Source organism: Ranitomeya variabilis, chromosome 1, assembly GCF_051348905.1.
Source record: "Ranitomeya variabilis isolate aRanVar5 chromosome 1, aRanVar5.hap1, whole genome shotgun sequence".
NCBI classification, from domain to species: Eukaryota; Metazoa; Chordata; class Amphibia; order Anura; family Dendrobatidae; genus Ranitomeya; species Ranitomeya variabilis.
This window is the reverse complement of record NC_135232.1, coordinates 198,873,728-198,896,406: the sequence shown is the minus strand read 5'-3', so window position 1 is coordinate 198,896,406 and position 22,679 is coordinate 198,873,728. Positions and strand designations below refer to the sequence as shown.

Sequence of the window (22,679 nt, the reverse complement as noted above, 5' to 3'; positions counted from 1 at the left end):
TTCTCTGATCCCATGATGGCACCACAGAGAGAGGGGTCCGCCCCCAGGGACAGGAAACCTACAGGTGAAAAAGGGCGTACCTCTCTCCCCCATCAGTTGGTTTACAGAGCCTTTATACAGAATTTCAGCTGCAACTCAACATTTGCACAAATTAAAACTTAACCAATTTAACTTAACAGAGGCACCGTGACTAAGCTAATGACTAATACATTATAGTGTGCACACCTGTGTGTGAAAAGGGAGGGAATATACGGGTGCCATCATGGGATCAGAGAAATACCATTATCGGTAAGTAACTACGATTTTCTCTATCCCCCATGATGGCACCACAGAGAGATTTGCATAGATTGTAACTCTTAGGGAGGGACCACTGCCTCTAGAACCCTTCGCCCAAAGGTGAGATCTGAGGAGGTCAAGTCTAAGCGGTAATGTTTGAAAAATGTAGATTGGGAAGACCAAATGGCAGCTCTACATATCTGTTGTATTGATGCGCCAGCTCTCTCCGCCCAGGATGATGCCACTGCTCTGGTTGAATGGGCTTTTATATTCTCCGTAATGGTTGCCCCACAGGATGAGTAGGATAGAGTGATGGCGTCTCTTATCCACCTCGCCAACGTGGCTTTCGATGCTTTCTGTCCCTTCCGTGGACCCTGGAAGCAGACAAACAGAGCCCTATCCTTCCTGCACTCCCTAGTGGCTGACAGATATTGGACCAGACACCTTTTTACATCTAGGGTATGCAATGTTTTTTCCCCCTCATTTTTGGGGCTGGGACAAAAGGAGGGCAAAGAGATCTCTTGGGTTCTATGAAATTGTGACAACATTTTAGGGAGGTAAGCCGGGTCAGTCTTAAGAATGACTCTATCTTCGAGAATCTGAGTAAAGGGTGGGCATGCAGACAGCGCTTGTATATCGCTAACGCAACGGGCCGAGGCTACCAAGAGTGTGGTTTTTAGAGATAAAATTTTTAAAGAAGCGTCTGCCAGGGGCTCGAAGGGAGGTTTGGTTAGAGCATTTAGAACAAGGTTTAGATCCCAGGGAGGAGAAGTATGGAGGGGAATAGGCCTGGACCTACTTGAAGCTCTAATGAACCTCATGATCCAGCGATTTCTGGCTAGATCATGGTTGTACAAAGCCCCCAAGGCTGCTACTTGAACCTTTAGAGTGTTTGTAGCTAGACCTTTTTCTAGTCCCTTTTGCAGGATCTCAAGGATTTTCTGTATTGGGATTTCCCCTGTTGGGTCTGCGCCGGATACTGACATGAATTTTTTCCACACTTTCCCATATATTTTGGTGGTTACAAGTTTCCTACTCTGTAATAGAGTGGATACTAGACTGGGGGAGAAACCCTTATTGCTTAGTAGCTTCTTTTCAAAAGCCAAGCTGTCATGTGTAGGCTCTTTACATTGGGGTGGAAAACTGGTCCCTGGGATAACAGGTTCGGAGTGTCTGGTAGGACCCAAGGGCTTGATATGGACATTTTTCTTAGCCACGAAAACCATACTCTGCGGGGCCAGAATGGAGCTATTACTATCACTGTTGCTCCGTCCTCCCGAATCTTTCTCAGCACTAAGGGAATGAGGGATATCGGGGGAAACGCGTAGGCGAGACGATAGTTCCAGGGAATTGTGAAGGCGTCTAGCGCTACTGGGCCCCCCCGGGGATCGATTGAGCAGAATGTGTCTACTTTCTTGTTTTGACTGTTCGCAAACAGGTCTATTTCTGGATGTCCCCAACGTTTTATGATCTGGTTGAACACTAATTGTTTTAGCTCCCACTCCCCTTGTTTTAAGCATGTCCTGCTCAAGAAATCTGCAGTTCGGTTTTCTGAACCTTTTATGTGGAGAGCTGTCAGGGATTTTAGATTGTGTTCTGCTATGTGGAATATGGATTGGGTTACCCCCATTAATGCTTGAGACCTGGTGCCCCCTTGGTGGTTTAGGTATGCTACCACTACTTGGTTGTCTGAAAAGATTTTTACGTGATGGGAGCAAATGAGATTTAGAAAGTGCGTTAGGGCCAGTTTTACCGCTAACAGTTCTTTCATGTTTGAAGAGGCTAGCTGTTGATTTTGGCTCCAATTCCCCTGTGCCACTTGATCGTCTATGTGCGCTCCCCACCCCCAGGGGCTTGCATCTGTCGTTAGGATTTTTTCCGTCGGTAGTGCCCAAGGAACCCCTTTGGTTAAATTCATCGGGTCTGCCCACCATAGTAGGGAGTGTATCGTGTTTGACGAGATACTTAATCGCCCGTCTAAATTTCCGCGCAGAGACATGCTTGAATCTAATGTTTCCCATTGCAGGTTCCGGGTGTGACATTGTGCCCACTGTACTGCCGGGATACAGGCGGTCATAGATCCTAGCAGGGATATCGCTTTTCTTAGAGTAGTGACCGGGGATGTTGTCATCTGTAACACTATCTGTGTCATTTTTTGGATCTTCCCCTGTGGAAGATAGCATTTCTGTGTGGTCGAGTCTAGGACTATCCCTAAGTACTCCTGTACCTGGGTAGGCACTATTCTGGATTTGGGTATGTTTAGTAGCCAACCTAGACTCGTCAGTGAAGCCATGACCATCTCCAACTGTTGTTTGCAATGTTGGGATGAAGTTCCTACCACCAAGAGATCGTCCAGATAGGGAACTATTAGAACATTCTGTTCCCGTATGTGGGCCATTACCTCTGATTATTTTTGTGAACACCCGTGGTGCGATGGCTAACCCGAAGGGGAGAGCCCTGAATTGGTAGTGTTTCACTTCCCCCTGGATAGTCACTGCCAGTCTGAGGTATTTTTGATGGTTGTTGTGGATAGGCACATGGTAATACGCGTCTCGTAAATCTAGAACAGTCATGAAGCACAAGGGAAAGAGCATCTTTACACAAGATTTTATTGTCTCCATTTTGAAATGTTGAATCTCGAGGAAATTGTTTAATCTTTTGAGATTTATGATCGCCCTGTGCGATCCGTCCGGTTTCCTGTGAAGGAAGAGGGGAGAGTAGAAGCCCATACCTTTTTCCTGGTAGGAGACTTCTTGTAACACTCCCTTCTGAATTAAGTTCAAAATCTCTTCCTGAAGAGCTGACTGTTCGTATGATTGTCTCTGAGGTGTTATCATGAATGAATTGCCGGGAGGGGTGTGGAATTTCAGTTTGAGACCTTCTCTTATTATGCTTAGTATCCAGGTACTGTTTGAAATTTTTTCCCAGGCTGGAAGAAAACAGGTCAATCTCCCTCCGACCTGCGGAATACCTTCATTGTGATTTTTTATTGTCGGGGGGGGGGCGGCTTGTTGAATATGAAGCCTTTGTTCTTATTTCTTCTGTCCTCCCAAACATCTTTGTTCCCTTTTGGGGGTTTTCTCCGCATGAACTTTCTGCTCCGAAAAGGACGCCTGTAAAACTGATTGGGGAACCTGGGAAAAGATTTTTTCTTATCCCCGGCTTTGTCTAGGATGTATCCAACGTTGACCCAAATAAGAACTCGCCTTCACATGGTATTGAGCATAATTTGGTTTTGTTTGCAAATCCCCTGGCCAGCATTTTAGCCACAGGGCACTTCTTGCGGCATTTGAAAAGGAAGCTGACCTAGCCGCCAGTCTGGCTGAATCTACTGATGCGTTGGCCAAAAATGCTGCCGCACCTTTCATAACAGACACTGACTTTTGAATTGTCTCTCTTGAGACCTTTTCTTTTAATTGGGAATCTAAGTGCTCGAGCCATACCATTAAAGCATGGGCAGTACAAGTGGCGGCAATGGCCGGTTTTAATCCACCTCCTGCTGCTTCCCAGGAGTTTTTTTAAGAAAGTCTCGGCTTTTTTGTCCATTGGGTCCTTTAAGGTACCCATGTCCTCGAATGGCAGGGCAAATTTTTTAGAGGCCTTTGCTATGGCCACATCCAATTTTGGCGCCTTATCCAGGATGAGCAGGCTGGGTCGTCGAAGGGGTATTTTCTCTTAGGGGTTAAGAGAACTTTTTTGTCTGGTTTCTTCCATTCTCTTTTAATTAGGGAGTGAATCTTTTCATTTATTGGGAACGCTCTCCTTTTCTTTTGTTCCAGACCACTGAACATTATATCCTGCGCCTTTTTTTAGGGCGTTCGTCTACCAGACCCATTGTTGCCCTGACAGCTTTCACAAGGGCGTCTGTCTCTTCGATAGGGAAGCAACTGCGTCCCCCTTCTGAAGATAGCGAAGAGGATTCGGAATCTGATGAATCACTAGAATCGGATATTTCACTTTCCGACTCGTCCATACTGGATTCAGGAGACCTATGGCTTGATTTGCGTTTTTTCTTTGCGGTCTTAACGCCCTTAAGGGCGCTTTCCACCTGGCTCCTTATTAGTGATTTTAAGTTTGAGGCAAACGCCGGGGATTCTTCCTGAATTGTTTTTTCTATGCAATTGCTGCATAGCTTTTTCTCCCATGAGGAAGGTAACTCTTCCGGGCATATAGTACATACCCTGTGCTTTGATTTGGTTACGCATTTCTTTCCCTAGAAGAAAAGAGTGACTCTGTATTAAACTCAGGACTTTCACGTAGATCACTCACCCTCCTGTGGACAAGAGATACCGTCTCGGGCCTGGGAACTATATCCACCGCTGGATTCGTCACAGGTCGCGTGGTTTTCGCAGAAGCTCGGCTGCGTTGTGATCCTGAGCGTCCACTGCTGCTGCGCTGCTGGGAGGAAGTGTTTCCCTTGCGCTGATGCTGTGTGCGCTGGTGCCGCTGTACCTGCGCTTGCTCAGGAGATAACTGTATAACCTCCTGCGCATCCTGCTGCTCCTGGTCGCTCATAGTCTCCACACTGTTTTTCAGTGAGAATAGCTGAGCAGCGATTCCAGGCTGCTCAGCTGTTGAAATTCCCTGCTCGCAGCTCCTAACTTCCGGTTTTCCAGGTGCCCCTGCACTGACCCGGAAGTGCTCCCGTCGCACCTGCGCACTAACTTGCGGCCAGTCTCGCGCGCCACTCTCTGCTGTACGCCCTGCTGGCCGCCGGCTCCTGGGGGTGTCAGAAGTACCGCCGCAGCCGCCGCTGCCTTTATTGCAGTTATACCTGTCGGTGGCCACCGCCACCATCCTCCAGTGCCACTCAGCGTCTCCTGCCGGCGCCCGCCAGCACACATGCTCCTGCCCTGGCGGCGATGGCGCCGGCGTTCCAGCGGTCCCGCGTGTCTGGCCTCCAGCTCCACCGGCATCTCGTCTGGGACCCCATGGGTCGGTAGCCGCCGCTACCCCCATGCGCCGCGGTACGGAGGCTATCTCGGTGACCGCCGCCACCTGCCTCCTTCCTCCAACTTTTTTTTTTTCTTTGGGGAAGGCAGACTTAATCCTCTTCACTGCCTTCCCCTCCTCACTCACCCTCCAGGTCCGCCGACCCCAGCGGTGGTGCTTCAGGGAAGGAAAAAAGGGGGGGAGAAAAACCGCTCGACCCAGCCGTGACAGGGCGCCCCCTGCCAGGAACCGAACTGGATCAGCCCCTGGTTCCACGAAGGATCTTCAGGTACGTGCTGTAGGTTCCCTGTCAGGGACAGGAAACCAACTGATGTGGGAGAGAGGTACGCCCTTTTTCACCTGTAGGTTTCCTGTCCCTGGGGGCGGACCCCTCTCTCCGTGGTGCCATCATGGGGGATAGAGAAAACGCTGATTTCTGAGGAATGCAGCAACAGTATTATCGTCAAACTTTTTCAGTACGGTAGCAAGGAATTCTTTTGTTCTGAAATTAATAGTTTGTTCTTTCTGATCATTACCAAGTAGTAAACAATATAACAAAACTTTTAAATGACCGGAGAACATGGTACAGTATATAGAATATTTATTTAGGATATTTTTGGCATAATCACTCCATATATCAAAACTTCAACTTTCATAAATTGCATCTGTCTACTAAAAAACAGTTGGCTAATCTCAGTTTGGCAGCAGATTGAAATCCTATTAAGACATCACAATTAGCAAACAAGCCTGGATTAATCCCGTCTGTTAAGAAGAGAAAGACTGTGTTGAGAAGCATGAGTTTTGACCATGTCTCTTCATACTCCCCTGCCACGTAATATCCGCCATGGTCTTGCAAGCATCAGTGGTTCTTTCTTCATCCAGAACAAAACTAGGGATTGTCAAGAAAGTCTTCCTTATCACAGAGGTAATGATCTATGTTTTCTATATTTATGGGGTATAGAAGTCATCTACTCAGGACTCAGCTCAGTCCCATATAGTGCTGATCTGTTGAGTTTTTTTATATACTTCTATGCATTTTGTTCCCCAATCAGAATTATTTATGTAATACCTTAAATATACAAATGCTGTGGCCAATGTAATATATAATGACCTGTGTAGAAGGATTTCTTGCTGTACAGAGCTCTAATAGGGCTCATCCAGATCCATGGAGCCTCTCTGATTTCATATTCAAGCATACAGAGGTTTTCTCTTCTTTGGAGCATTGCATGGCCTCTAAAGGCCCCGTCTCACATAGCGAGATCGCTAGTGAGATCGCTGCTGAGTCACAAGTTTTGTGACGCAACAGCGACCTCAGTAGCGATCTCGCTATGTGTGACACGTACCAGCGATCAGGCCCCTGCTGCGAGATCGCTGGTCGTGTCGGAATGGCCTGGGCCGTTTTTTGGTCCTTGAGGTCCCGCTGATATCGCTGAATCGGTGTGTGTGACACCGATCCAGCGATGTCTTCACTGGTAACCAGGGTAAACATCGGGTTACTAAGCGCAGGGCCGCGCTTAGTAACCCGATGTTTACCCTGGTTACCAGCATATAAATGTAAAAAAACCCAAACAGTACATACTCACCATCTGATGTCCGTCAGGTCCCTTGCCGTCTGCTTCCCACACTGACTGAGCGCCGCAAAGTGAAAGTGAAAGTACAGCACAGCGGTGAAGTCACCGCTGCGCTCTGCTCTCACTGTACGGCGGCACTCAGTCAGAGCAGGAAGTAGACGGCAAGGGACCTGACGGACACCGAAAGGCGAGTATGTACTGTTTGTTTTTTTTGGTAACCAGGGTAAACATCGGGTTACTAAGCGCGGCCCTGCGCTTAGTAACCCGATGTTTACCCTGGTTACCCGGGTGCTGCAGGGGGACTTCGGCATCGTTGAAGACAGTTTCAACGATGCCGAAGTCGTTCCCCTGATCGTTGGTCGCTGGAGAGAGCTGTCTGTGTGACAGCTCCCCAGCGACCACACAACGACTTACCAACGATCACGGCCAGGTCGTATCGCTGGTCGTGATCGTTGGTAAATCGCTATGTGTGACGGGGCCTTAAGTCTCACTGCACTGACTGGGCACTCTCTACCAGGAGAAGGTTTACTTCTTAGGCCGGCGTCACACTCAGCGTATGTAAATACGGTCCGTTTTTTACGGCCGTAATACGCAAAAATGTTGCCAAAGTAGTGATCCATATGTCATCCGTAGGCAGGGTGATGCAGCGTATTTTGCGCATGGCATCCTCCGTATGTAATCCGTATGGCATCCGTAGTGCGATATTTTCTCGCAGGCTTGCAAAACCGACATCTAATGGATTTATGTGCTCAAATGTTCGTAAAAACGTATATATATACACATATATATATATATATATATATATATATATATATACGTCATTGAGACATTGAGACACATATATATATATATATATATATATATATATATATATATATACTGTATTTATATTTAATTCAGCGCGAGATATGTGAAAAGCCGGTAATTCAATTGCCGGCTTTTCATTTCTCCTTCACGAACCCGACATGATATGAGACATGGTTTACATTCAGTAAACCATCTCATATCCCTTTTTTTTTTGCATATTCCACACTACTAATGTTAGTAGTGTGTATGTGCAAAATTTGGGCGCTGTAGCTTGTAAAATAAAGGGTTAAATCTGGCTTAATGTCACCTTACAATAGCAAGGTGACATTAACCCTTCATTACCCCATATCCCACAACTACAGGGGAGTGAGAAGAGAGAGGCCAAGTGCCAGAATAGGCGCATCTTCCAGATGTGCCTTTTCTGGGGTGGCTGGGGGCAGATGTTTGTAGCCGGGGGGCCAATAACCATGGACCCTCTCTAGGCTATTAATATCTGCCCTCAGTCACTGGCTTTACCACTCTGGCGGAGAAAATTGCGCGGGAGCCCACGCCAATTTTTTCCACGATTTAACCCTTTATTTTACAAGCTCCAGCGCCCAAATTTTGCACATACACACTACTAACATTAGTAGTGTGGAATATGCAAAAAAAAAAGGGATATGAGATGGTTTACTGTATGTAAACCATGTCTCATATCCTGTCGGGTTTGTGAAGGAGAAATGAAAAGCCGGCAATTGAATTACCGGCTTTTCTATAGAACACCGCTGCGTATTTCTCGCAAGTCACACTGCTGGTCCGTGTGTAATCCGTATTTTTTTGCGCAATACGGTGACAAACGCAGCATGCTGCGATTTTCTACGGCCGTAGAAGACCGTATAATACGGATCCGTAAAATACGGCTGATAGGAGCTGGGACATAGAGAATCATTGGGCCGTGTGTTATGCGTATTATACGGATGTATTTTCTGTGCTCATACGTCTGTAAAACTCGCCAGTGTGACGCCGGCCTAAGGCTGCTTTCACACATCAGTTTTTTGCCATCAGTCACAATCCGTTGAATGCTGAAAAAAACCAGATCCTTCTCAGATTGTGAAAAACTGATGCAACTGATCCGTTTTTTCGACGGATCCGACTAACTGATCCAGATAATTGGATCCTAAAAAAAATAAATAAAATCAGTTTAAAAAAAACAAACAGAATCCGTCGCCAGATTCTGTCATTTGACGGATCTGGCACCATAGGCTTCCATTCTAACAAACGACGGTCGGCGACGGATCCGTCGCTGTCTGTTTTTTCTATGGACACAAAAAACTTTACTATGTCCGTTTTCTCCGGCCACCGTAAAAACAATTTTTGACGGATACGGCGAAAAATGGATGAAACGTGAGGCCATATGTCACAATCCATCGCTAATACAAGTCTGTGAGAAAAAAACGGATCCGGCGGCAACTTTTGCTCAATTCTTTTTTTTTTCAAAATTCGCCGGATTGTACCTCACGGCAAAAAAACGATGTGTGAAAGCATCCTAAGCTATAAGGCCGGCGTCACAGTGGCGTTTTAAATGGCCTAGTGCAATGCGATAAAAATGTTAAGCTATGGGGCAGCTCCCAGCAGCCGACTTTTTGTCGGCCGTTTTCCTCGGTGCGAGACAATCGCAGCATGCTGCGATTGTCTCGGACCGAGGAAAACTCTGGGCTCACTCGCACCCATATAAGCCTATGGGTGCGAGTGAGACAACGCACATCACTTGGATATCATCCGAGTGACGTGCGTTATAAGCGGACCCCAGCAATGGAGGAGATGGAGAAATTCATTTCTCCGCCTCCTCCGCAGCTGTGCTCCGATCCTCCCTGTGCGAGAGAATCGGAGCACAGACACATGACACTCGGCTCCTGCTCTGCTGCGAGCAGGAACCGAGGGTCATTAGCATATCGCATCCGATGATCTCGCATCGGATGCAATACGCCAGCCTAAAGATTGACAACGGTATCTTGCTTTCAAAAGCAGCATCAACCTTAACTACAGGTTGTATATTTGATATCACAGCTCTGTACCATTGAATCAATAGAGCTGAGCCGCGACGCCAGACTCAATCTGAAGACGGGGATTTGGCTAATTTTGACAGAAGGTAACAATGTTGTTCTAAATCCTTAACAACACCGTTAAAAACAAAACAACTCTATTATAAATGTGTCCAAAATGGCAGCTTCCCATAATGGTGCTTATAATAAATTTCTCAAATTTTCTCAATAACTCAAAGACCGGGGTCCCACTTGCAAGTGTGATGAGTGAAACTTGCGCATCAATACCCGGCACTGCCGCCGACACTCGGACCGGAGAGTGTGGCTGCATGTATTTCTATGCAAGTCTCTCGCATCACACTTGCAAGTGTGACCCCGACCCAAGAGTAAGTTCCCACTAAGGCCGGCGTCACACTGGCGAGTTTTACGGACGTAAGAGCGCAGAAATTACGTACGTAAAACTCGCAAAATAAACGGCACAATTATTCTCAATGGGGCTGCTCCTATCAGCCGTATATTACGGTTCAGTATTATACGGCTTTCTACGGCCGTACAAAATCGCAGCATGCTGCGTTTGTCAGCACATTGCGCAAAAAAATTGCCAATGAAAGTCTATGGGGGCGAGAAAAATACGGATTCCACACGGACCAGCAGTGTGACTTGCGAGAAATACGCAACGGTGTTAGTGAAAAGCCGGTAATTCAATTGCCGGCTTTTCATTTCTCCTGCACAAACCCGACAGGATATGAGACATGGTTTACATACAGTAAACCATCTCATATCCCCATTTATTTTTGCATATTCCACACTACTAATGTTAGTAGTGTGGATGTGCAAAATTTCAGCGCTGTAGCTGCTAAAATAAAGGGTTAAATGGCGGAAAAAATTGGCGTGGGCTCCCGCGCAATTTTCTCCGCCAGAATGGTAAAGCCAGTGACTGAGGGCAGATATTAATAGCCTAGAGAGGGTCCATGGTTATTGGCCCCCCCGTGGCTACAAACATCTGCCCCCAGCCACCCCAGAAAAGGCACATCTGGAAGATGAGCCTATTCTGGCACTTGGCCACTCTCTTCCCACTCCCGTGTAGCAGTGGGATATGGGGTAATGAAGGGTTAATGCCACCTTGCTATTGTAAGGTGACATTAAGCCAGATTAATAATGGAGAGGTGTCAATTATGACACCTATCCATTATTAATCCAATTGTTTGAAAGGGTTAAAAAACACACACACACACATGATTTAAAAGTATTTTAATGAAATAAACACAGCGGTTGTTTTAATAATTTATTGCTCTCTCAATCCATTTGCAGGCCCTCGCTTGGCAAAATAATAAACGCACAAGATACATACCTTCTGATGTCCGATCACGTACCACGAGGTAATCCATCTGAAGGGGTTAACTAATATTACAGGCACGAGCTGCGATAAACCACTCGCTCGTGTCTGTAATCCCCCAGGTGCTGAAAGGAAAGCTGGATCTGTACTTACATTGAGTCGCGGTGATGCGCCCCTGCTGGATGTTCTCATGAACTGCAGCCTGGGACCTTTTTCCCACGCTCCAGGTCATATGAGGACATCCACCAGGGAGCGCATTACCGCGACTGAAGGAAATGTAGGTCAATGACCTACATTTCATTCATTCGCCGGGGAATTACAAGCACGAGCACACAGCTGCTCCTGGGCTCCTGCTTGTAAATTATTTTAACCCCTTCAGATGGATTACATCGTGGGACGTGACGGTTCAGCTGAGGGTATGTATCTTGTGCGTTTATTATTTTGCCAAGCGAGGGCCTGCAAATGGATTGAGAGAGCAATAAAATATTAAAACAACCTGTGTGTTTATTTCATTAAAATACTTTTAAATCATGTGTGTGTGTGTGTGTGTGTGTGTGTGTTTTTTAACCGTTTCAAACAATTGGATTAATAATGGATAGGTGTCATAATTGACGCCTCTCCATTATTAATCTGGCTTAATGTCACCTTACAATAGCAAGGTGGCATTAACCCTTCATTACCCCATATCCCACCACTACAGGGAGTGGGAAGAGAATGGCCAAGTGCCAGAATAGGCTCATCTTCCAGATGTGCCTTTTCTGGGGTGGCTGGGGGCAGATGTTTGTAGCCACGGGGGGGGCCAATAACCATGGACCCTCTCCTGGCTATTAATATCTGCCCTCAGTCACTGGCTTTACCATTCTGGCGGAGAAAATTGCGCGGGAGCCCACGCCAATTTTTTCCGCCATTTAACCCTTTATTTTAGCAGCTACAGCGCTGAAATTTTGCACATCCACACTACTAACATTAGTAGTGTGGAATATGCAAAAAAAAGGGGATATGAGATGGTTTACTGTATGTAAACCATGTCTCATATCCTGTCGGGTTTGTGCAGGAGAAATGAAAAGCCGGCAATTGAATTACCGGCTTTTCACAGATATCGCGCTGAATGAAATCTAAACACAGAATATATATATATGTGTCTCAATGACATATATATATATATATATATATATATATATATATATACTGTATATATGTTTTCCCGAACATTTGAGCACATAAATCCATTAGATGTCGGTTTTGCAAGCCTGCGCGAAAATCTCGCAGTACGGATGCCATACGGATTACATACGGAGGATGCCATGCGCAAAATACGCTGACACACCCTGACTACGGATCACTATTTTGGGAACATTTCTCCGTATTACGGCCGTAAAATATGGACCGTATTGTCTTACGCCAAGTGTGACGCTGGCCTAAGTGTTTTTTTTTTTTTTTTCCTGCGGCAAAACCTGATCTTTTGGCATGAAAGGAGCTGCAGAAAAAAAGCAGGTTTTTCTTGAGGGTTTTTTTTGTGTTTTTTTTTTTTTTTTGCTGTGTTTCTGGCATGCTAGATTTGTCTCTTGTGCAAGCTGATTAAGTTTAGTGTTGAAAAAAAAGTCCCATTGTATAGGTTTTGGCACAAAAAACGAGGCAAAACTTGATACGTGCATTTATGGTGCGGTTTTTTTTTTTCTACCATTTTTTCGAAACCCATTCAAGTCAATGGGTGAAAAATGCTGAAAAAATGCTGAAATAAGGGACATACTCTGTGTCCCAAAAATATGCAGAGCACAAAATACTGATGACAAAAAACTAAATGTGTATGCATGAGAATTCTGAAATCTCATAGGCTTTGCTGTTACTGTACAACGCAGCTGAAAATTAGCATAAAAAAAAAGCGCAGCAAAAACGCCCAGTGTGAACTTAGCCTAATAATCCCTGCCTCTTGTGTTTCTGCAGGACATGAAGTAGTGTCAAGCCTTCCACTACAGATGGCCTTGTATTTTAATGTGCTTTTCTTTCCTATATGGTTTATTTCTGAGGTCATCATGCTGGAGCTGAAGGTGAGGATACAGTAGATTTAGTTTGGGGGGGGGGAAATGACAGGTTCCCTTTAATATACTCTTGATCTTTCGGAATATTCAGTGACGGTTTAAAATAGTATTTCCATTCTCTATATGACCAATAGCCCCTTAGGCCAGCTCTACTCAAACTGCAAGGTGCCCATTAGTAATTAACGATGTGCAACAGGGAGGCGGTTTGGAAAGTAGGGAGCATATTTTGATAGCAAAGGCCTTTCGTTAGCCTGAATAATGTCTGGATTAGCAACTTCCTTTCACAAAATTGCAGTGGGATTATCAGGTCTACTAAAAATTGATCTAAAATGTCATGAACACGATCGAACAGTTATCATCTTACAGCATAAACTGTCAAATGGAAACAATGGAAATCTTTAAAGGGAACCTCGTCGTGTCACAGAATGCTATTAAAGTGCAGATATGGGATTAATACTGTTCTGAAGCATTGCGGCCACGGCAATGAGAGCCCCGCTGCCGGGAGGACGTTAACTTTATACCTCCCGGCATCCTCAGGACTTTCAGTCATAGATGTTCAGCCAGCGCAGCTTCGGTTACCACTCCGCACATAGTGGGCAGTGGCTTTAACCATGCCCTGGGCATTGAGAGCCAGATCAGCACTGATACGCTAAGGATATGTGTCCACGTTCAGGAAATGCTGAGTTTTTGACGCAGCGTTGAGCCGCAGCGTCAAAAACGCAGCGTCCATATGTTACAGCATAGTGGAGGGGATTTAATGAAATCCAGTATCCACTGTGCATTAAAAAACGCATGCGTTTTTCCCGCAAAAACGCACATGCGTTGTGTTTTTTCAGAACGCAGCATGTTGCTACAATGAGCAAAACACGCAGGTGCATTTTTGGTCATGATTTTACCTGCATAAAATCCTGACCAAAGCCTGAAGCAAACCTGAACATGGACACATACCCTAAGGGTATGTGTCCACGTTCAGGATTGCATCAGGATTTGGTCAGGATATTCCATCAGTATTTGTAAGCCAAAACCAGGAGTGGAACAATTAGAGGAAAAGTATAATAGAAACATATGCTCCACTTCTGTATTTATCACCCACTCCTGGTTTTGGCTTACAAATACTGATGAAAAATCCTGACCAAATCCTGATGCAATCCTGAACGTGGACACATACCCTAAGGGTATGTGTCCACGTTCAGGAAACGCTGCGTTTTTGACGCAGCATTGAGCAGCATGCATAAAAAACACAGCGTCCAGATGTTACAGCATAGTGGAGGGGATTTCATGAAATCCTGTCTCCACTTTGCAGTAAAAGACGCATGCGGCACACCCGAGAAAACTCACATGCGGCACGTCTTTTAAGAACGCAGCATGTCCTTACAATGCAGAAAAAACTCAAGGACAATGCAGGTGACCTGCCAGTGACCTCAGGTGCAGATTTGGTCAGGATTTTACCTGCATAAAATCCTGACCAAATCCTGAAGCAATCCTGAACGTGGACACATACCCTAAGACTAAGGCTATGTCTCCACGTTCAGGATGGCCGGCGGTCCCCCTTTCTGGGACGCGATCATGCCGGATGTGTTAACTCTTCACATCCGGGATGATCGCTCTGTCCCATAGGGCCCTGTGATATGCCTTGCGGGGACGCTGCGTCCCCGCAAGGTGTACGGACATGCTGCAATCTGAAAAGACGCGCAGCATGTCCGGAGTCGCAGGGCCGCCGCGTGCGGGTTTCCACGCATAGTGGAGACGGGATTTCATAAAATCCCCTCCACTATGCTGGAACATCTGGACGCTGCTTGTTTGACGCTGCAGCTCTGCGCAGCGTCAAACAAGCAGCGTTTCCTGACCGTGAAAACATACCCTAATGTCAAACAAACCCACCAATATCAACGGGTTTGGACAACAGTCTAAAGGTACCTTCACATTAAGCGATGCTGCAGCGATAGCGACAACGATGCCGATCGCTGCAGCGTCGCTGTTTGATCGCTGGAGAGCTGTCACACAGACCGCTCTCCAGCGACCAACGATGCCGAGGTCCCCGGGTAACCAGGGTAAACATCGGGTTACTAAGCGCAGGGCCGCGCTTAGTAACCCGATGTTTACCCTGGTTACCAGCGTAAAATGTAAAAAAACCAAACAGTACATACTTACATTCGCGTCCCCCGGCGTCCGCTTCCTGCACTGACTGAGCGCCGGCCCTAATAGCAGAGCGGTGACGTCACCGCTGTGCTGTACTTTCACTTTCACTTTACGGCGCTCAGTCAGTGTGGGAAGCGGACGCCGGGGGACGCGAAGGTGAGTATGTACTGTTTGTTTTTTTTACATTTTACACTGGTAACCAGGGTAAACATCGGGTTACTAAGCGCGGCCCTGCGCTTAGTAACCCAATGTTTACCCTGTATATATTATATTTGTTTAAGTGGGCACCATCACAAAATCTTGCAAAAATAATGATACTTGTCTGGGATCACCACTATGCATGTAGAACACATAAGTATCAACCATATAAGAAAAACAGATACATGCATATACTTGTAGGATCACCACACAAAACACCAGTTATTTCAAAAAAATATATAGATTTTATTTAATTTAACACAACACACCCAAAGAAAAAGGGACCAGACATTACACACTGTTAAAAACATTTAAAACCTGTTCCACATTGGAAAATATTTGTTAGATCCAAACAATAGCATGTTCAAATATCAGAGTACACAAATATATATATATAGGGTAGATTAATGTAATATATCTTGTTGCCCGACTATAAAGGTATCATTGTATGGTGAAGGAACCAATACTATATCCCTTATTCATCCATATACATATATTTGAACCATTAGGTGCAGACTAGGATGGAACTCAATATGTTATACATAATCTCACAGGGGACAGAATACACCAACATCAGATGTCCCAATGTGCATAAAAATCCAAAGATACAATTAAATGTGCATATTCATTCCCCTCGGCCTAAATATATCGGCCAAATACAAAAAGTGCTCTGTTTAGTTTAGGCACCGTCCATACTTCACCCTATACCGTCACACCGTCAGCTACCGTCCTAATGGTCCTAAGTTGTAAGTACAGTCCAGGCAAGGTTCGGGACCCACGCGTTCCGACACACAGCTTGTGTCTTCCTCAAGGTGGTAATGCCTGTGGTGGGTGTTTTGTATCTATTTATAAATACCTTAGATTTATTGTTTCGTCTCAGCTGTGAGACGCGGCTTGCAGTTGGAGGGATACACATATCCCGGAGTGACCCGGAAGTGGAGCTCTTTGGGTCATGTATATTAATGCGCCTGCGCCGGGAAATGCTTTTTCCCCTTTCTATACGGCGTTTTGTATAAGTTCCCCTTATTGCTGTATGCGCTTGCGCAGCCATGGTTTATTCTCATAGGTTGCCTTTATCTGGCTAACCCATTGTAATACCCGTGGCGTGTATGCTGATTTATACACATGCTGCGGTAGTTGCCCCTATCATTTGTATCTCTAAGAGTTTCCCATTGGAAGCGTTTTTTTCACACCAGATTCCCCTTCCTCTTATATGCGCTTGCGCAGCCAAAAGTGATTGCAACCACATTAGGATTAGTGCGCTTCTATATATATATATGTGCTGCATGCCCCTATGTTGGGTGAGCTCTGGGCAGTTTCACCATATTTTCTTATGCCCTTATAATCACCATTGGTGCATGCAATAAGGGCGCCCTACACATCCACACACACCATATGTTTCAATCACTATTGGTCACTTTGTTTACGCGCTACTAGAGGATAAGTCATACCACTTTATACACTTATATTGGAGCATACTATCCTTAGAGTATTTTTCCATAAATCCTAAATACATAGCCATCAAAGACAGAAGGGTGATCCATAGTAAATGTTAACCCCAATTCATAGGGAAGCAAAGCCACATGGGAAAAAAAAAAAAAAAAAAAAAAAAAAAAAAAAAAAAAAAAAAAAAAAAAATATTAATTTATATATATTTTTGTAATTTCTCCAATCCAATCCAGTATTGGGTTGTACCATATTCTCTCATAAACTCAATCTTTTGTTATGTTGTCAAAAACTTCTTCTTGTGTTTGTTGTACAGTGATGTAATCTTAAGCTGAAAAGAAACGGGAGGAAAAGAGATAAAAAACACACATAGAAAGCAAAAAATAAGAAACAAAAATGCATGGTTTCCCATGTACAACTCCCCCCATTTTTACTCTCATTCAGGATGAGCACATCCCAAGGCTATTTTTTCTTGTAAAAGCCCGAGTATAGCAATTCCTCATTGAGACCCTGTGGTACCAAACAATCCAATTCATAAATCCACCTTGCCTCACGGCGAAGGAGGTCCTCCACTGGGTTCCCACCTCTGATGTTGACATTAACTTTCTCCAAACCCATGACCCTCAGGGAATCCCCTGACCCAGCATGCATTTCCAGAAAATGTTTTGCCACAGATGAAATCACCTTGCCCTTAGACCTGTCCGTCCTGGCGGTGGCAATGTTAGATAAATGCTGCTGGGCTCTCCGTCGGAGCTCCTGCGTGGTCTGCCCTACATAGATTTTATCGCAGCCGCATGTAAGGGCGTAAACCAAGTTCCGTGTGCGGCAATTGAAGTACGCCCTTGACTGCACCTGCGTGGGCAGATTGTGGACACCAACCCCCCTGCCTGCAATCATCCGTGGGCAGATTGAGCAACTGCCACAGGGGAAAGAGCCCCTGTTTGAATGCCTAATTTTTGTTGTTATTTTGGTGGCAGGGCGTTTAAAATGACTATTTGTTAAGTGGTCTTTTAGGTTTCTCGCCCTCCTAGCCACCATTTTGGGTTTATCTCCAATGAATGGTCTAAGCTTAGGCTCACTTCTTAGAATCCCCCAATTGTTTTTCAGAATACAATAAATATCATTCCACTGATTGTGAAATTTGGTGATCAAATTAATTTTGTTGGATTCTGCTCTTACCCTGGGCTTGAGAGCCTCCTCCCTTGTCCTAGTTCTTGAGAACTCAAAGGCTCCAGAGATGGTTTTCTTAGGATATCCACGTTCCTTAAAGCGGTTGGACAGGACAGACAGACATTTAGAGACCTTTTAGACTTATTGACGGAAAATGAGAATACACAGGGAAGAAAGAGGTTTGGTGGCAGATTACCGTCCCAGGCAACCCCAAAATTTACATTATGTCCAGCCATACAGGTATTCTTTGAAACCACATGCCAAGATATAAAAAAACTACGATTGGATAAGAACAGTCAAAATAATCTAACTGCAGAAGAAAAAACAGCATTATCAAATTTAAGAAACAATGACACCCTGGAAATTAAGGAAGCAGACAAGGGTGGAAACATAGTATTGTGGCCCAAGGAGATGTACTGCCAGGAAGCCAGGCGCCAATTGGATAATACGCAACACTATCTTAGACTACCAGCAGATCCCACATCTATTTTCAAAACACAATTTGACAAGCTATTGGGAAGGGCCTTTTCCTGTGGCATTATCAACCAGAGGGAGCGGGACTTCCTAACTACAACTCACCCAATAACCCCAACCCTGTATTTGGTACCTAAAATACACAAATCCATCAGTTTACCACCAGGTAGACCTATTATCTCGGGGCTGGGGGGTTTATATGAAAAACCATGTTCATATGTGGATTATTTTTTACAGCCGCTGGTGAAGACCTTGGACTCCCATGTTAGGGATTCGTCACATCTTATAGAACTGTGCGCAACCTTGGTGGTACCGGACAATGCAATCCTGGTGACCCTAGATGTGGAAGCTCTGTATACAAACATCGAGCATAAGCAAGGTATGACAACAATCGCCTATTTCCTGGACAAACATTCAACAGGGGATAGAGGCCATGATACATTCATTTTGGAGCTTCTTCAGTTCATACTGGAGAAAAATTACTTCATATTTGACAGAACCTATTACAAGCAGGTCTCGGGTACGGCCATGGGGGCGAAGTGCGCGCCCTCATACGCCAACCTATTTATGGGGTGGTGGGAGGAGACCCACGTACAGAGACTTACGAACTATTTAACCTATGTGGTAAAATGGCTACGCTTTATAGATGACATCATTATGATCTGGTCGGGTTCATCTGAAGATTTGGGTGCTTTTATTGAAGAGCTTAACCACAATTGCTGGAATATCAAACTTACATCCCATTTTTCCACAGTGTCAGTTGACTTCCTGGACCTCAAGGTGTCAACAGACCAGAATCGCATAGTGACTACATTGTTCCGAAAACAGACAGCAACAAACAACATGCTGCACTTTGAAAGTTTCCATCCGGCACATTTACGAAAAGGTATTCCGAAAGGACAATTCCTCAGATTAAGAAGGAACTGTACATACATGGAGGACTTCCGGACGGAGTCTCGGCAGCTAACCAACCGCTTTAAGGAACGTGGATATCCTAAGAAAACCATCTCTGGAGCCTTTGAGTTCTCAAGAACTAGGACAAGGGAGGAGGCTCTCAAGCCCAGGGTAAGAGCAGAATCCAACAAAATTAATTTGATCACCAAATTTCACAATCAGTGGAATGATATTTATTGTATTCTGAAAAACAATTGGGGGATTCTAAGAAGTGAGCCTAAGCTTAGACCATTCATTGGAGATAAACCCAAAATGGTGGCTAGGAGGGCGAGAAACCTAAAAGACCACTTAACAAATAGTCATTTTAAACGCCCTGCCACCAAAATAACAACAAAAATTAGGCATTCAAACAGGGGCTCTTTCCCCTGTGGCAGTTGCTCAATCTGCCCACGGATGATTGCAGGCAGGGGGGTTGGTGTCCACAATCTGCCCACGCAGGTGCAGTCAAGGGCGTACTTCAATTGCCGCACACGGAACTTGGTTTACGCCCTTACATGCGGCTGCGATAAAATCTATGTAGGGCAGACCACGCAGGAGCTCCGACGGAGAGCCCAGCAGCATTTATCTAACATTGCCACCGCCAGGACGGACAGGTCTAAGGGCAAGGTGATTTCATCTGTGGCAAAACATTTTCTGGAAATGCATGCTGGGTCAGGGGATTCCCTGAGGGTCATGGGTTTGGAGAAAGTTAATGTCAACATCAGAGGTGGGAACCCAGTGGAGGACCTCCTTCGCCGTGAGGCAAGGTGGATTTATGAATTGGATTGTTTGGTACCACAGGGTCTCAATGAGGAATTGCTATACTCGGGCTTTTACAAGAAAAAATAGCCTTGGGATGTGCTCATCCTGAATGAGAGTAAAAATGGGGGGAGTTGTACATGGGAAACCATGCATTTTTGTTTCTTATTTTTTGCTTTCTATGTGTGTTTTTTATCTCTTTTCCTCCCGTTTCTTTTCAGCTTAAGATTACATCACTGTACAACAAACACAAGAAGAAGTTTTTGACAACATAACAAAAGATTGAGTTTATGAGAGAATATGGTACAACCCAATACTGGATTGGATTGGAGAAATTACAAAAATATATATAAATTAATTTTTTTTTTTTTTTTTTTTTTTTTTTTTTTTTTTTCCCATGTGGCTTTGCTTCCCTATGAATTGGGGTTAACATTTACTATGGATCACCCTTCTGTCTTTGATGGCTATGTATTTAGGATTTATGGAAAAATACTCTAAGGATAGTATGCTCCAATATAAGTGTATAAAGTGGTATGACTTATCCTCTAGTAGCGCGTAAACAAAGTGACCAATAGTGATTGAAACATATGGTGTGTGTGGATGTGTAGGGCGCCCTTATTGCATGCACCAATGGTGATTATAAGGGCATAAGAAAATATGGTGAAACTGCCCAGAGCTCACCCAACATAGGGGCATGCAGCACATATATATATATAGAAGCGCACTAATCCTAATGTGGTTGCAATCACTTTTGGCTGCGCAAGCGCATATAAGAGGAAGGGGAATCTGGTGTGAAAAAAACGCTTCCAATGGGAAACTCTTAGAGATACAAATGATAGGGGCAACTACCGCAGCATGTGTATAAATCAGCATACACGCCACGGGTATTACAATGGGTTAGCCAGATAAAGGCAACCTATGAGAATAAACCATGGCTGCGCAAGCGCATACAGCAATAAGGGGAACTTATACAAAACGCCGTATAGAAAGGGGAAAAAGCATTTCCCGGCGCAGGCGCATTAATATACATGACCCAAAGAGCTCCACTTCCGGGTCACTCCGGGATATGTGTATCCCTCCAACTGCAAGCCGCGTCTCACAGCTGAGACGAAACAATAAATCTAAGGTATTTATAAATAGATACAAAACACCCACCACAGGCATTACCACCTTGAGGAAGACACAAGCTGTGTGTCGGAACGCGTGGGTCCCGAACCTTGCCTGGACTGTACTTACAACTTAGGACCATTAGGACGGTAGCTGACGGTGTGACGGTATAGGGTGAAGTATGGACGGTGCCTAAACTAAACAGAGCACTTTTTGTATTTGGCCGATATATTTAGGCCGAGGGGAATGAATATGCACATTTAATTGTATCTTTGGATTTTTATGCACATTGGGACATCTGATGTTGGTGTATTCTGTCCCCTGTGAGATTATGTATAACATATTGAGTTCCATCCTAGTCTGCACCTAATGGTTCAAATATATGTATATGGATGAATAAGGGATATAGTATTGGTTCCTTCACCATACAATGATACCTTTATAGTCGGGCAACAAGATATATTACATTAATCTACCCTATATATATATATTTGTGTACTCTGGTATTTGAACATGCTATTGTTTGGATCTAACAAATATTTTCCAATGTGGAACAGGTTTTAAATGTTTTTAACAGTGTGTAATGTCTGGTCCCTTTTTCTTTGGGTGTGTTGTGTTAAATTAAATAAAATCTATATATTTTTTTGAAATAACTGGTGTTTTGTGTGGTGATCCTACAAGTATATGCATGTATCTGTTTTTCTTATATGGTTGATACCAATGTTTACCCTGGTTACCAGTGTAAAACATCGCTGGTATCGTTGCTTTTGGTGTCAAACACGATGATACACGCCGGTCTGACGACCAAATAAAGTTCTGAACTTTGTTCAACGACCAGCGATATCACAGCAGGATCCTGATCGCTGCTGCGTGTCAAACTAAACGATATCGCTAGCCAGGACGCTGCAACGTCACGGATTGCTAGCGATATCGTTTAGTGTGAAGGTACCTTTACATATGTCGGAGTCCCTAGAAGATTTGTAGGCCTCCTTGCTCATACATGCTTTTTCAGCTCTGCCCATACATTTTCTATGGGGATAATATTGGGACTTTGTAATGGCAACACAATTATCTTCACCTTGTCCTTAAAAGTTGTCTGGTGAAAACAGGTCATCATGTATCCACCATTAGGACCTGCACCAATCGACCACGAGTATTGCAAACCTCATACTTGTTGTCACGTGACAGCCACTTGACCTGCTTAAAAGGGCTGAATCCTAATATTCATTACATACTTTAAGTCACCATAACACACGTTGTGGAAAGGTGTGCGGATTTTTCAGCACTGATTTTGGTAAATCTGCATGAAATCCGCACTGTGGAATTACTGCAGATTTACAGTGTTTTTTGTGGATTCCTATTATGGAGCAGGGGTAAACCGCTGCGGAATCCGCACAAAGAATTGACATGCTGCGGAAAATACAACTCAGCGTTTCCGCACGTTTTTTTCCGCAGCATGTGCACTGCAGAT

At 44.7% G+C, this 22,679-nt stretch overlaps 1 protein-coding gene across 1 annotated transcript in view; it reads left to right on the top strand.

The window, feature by feature from the left end:
• Nucleotides 1–5,876: 5,876 nt before the first annotated feature.
• LOC143793853 (transmembrane protein 17B-like) overlaps nt 5,877–22,679 on the top strand; it is a 29,852-nt gene continuing 13,049 nt past the window's right edge. The window contains exons 1-2 of the mRNA XM_077280814.1: nt 5,877–6,133; nt 12,888–12,991. Coding sequence (XP_077136929.1) covers nt 6,016–6,133; nt 12,888–12,991 — 222 coding nt within the window. The 5' untranslated portion in view covers nt 5,877–6,015. The remainder of the gene's footprint in view (nt 6,134–12,887; nt 12,992–22,679) is intronic.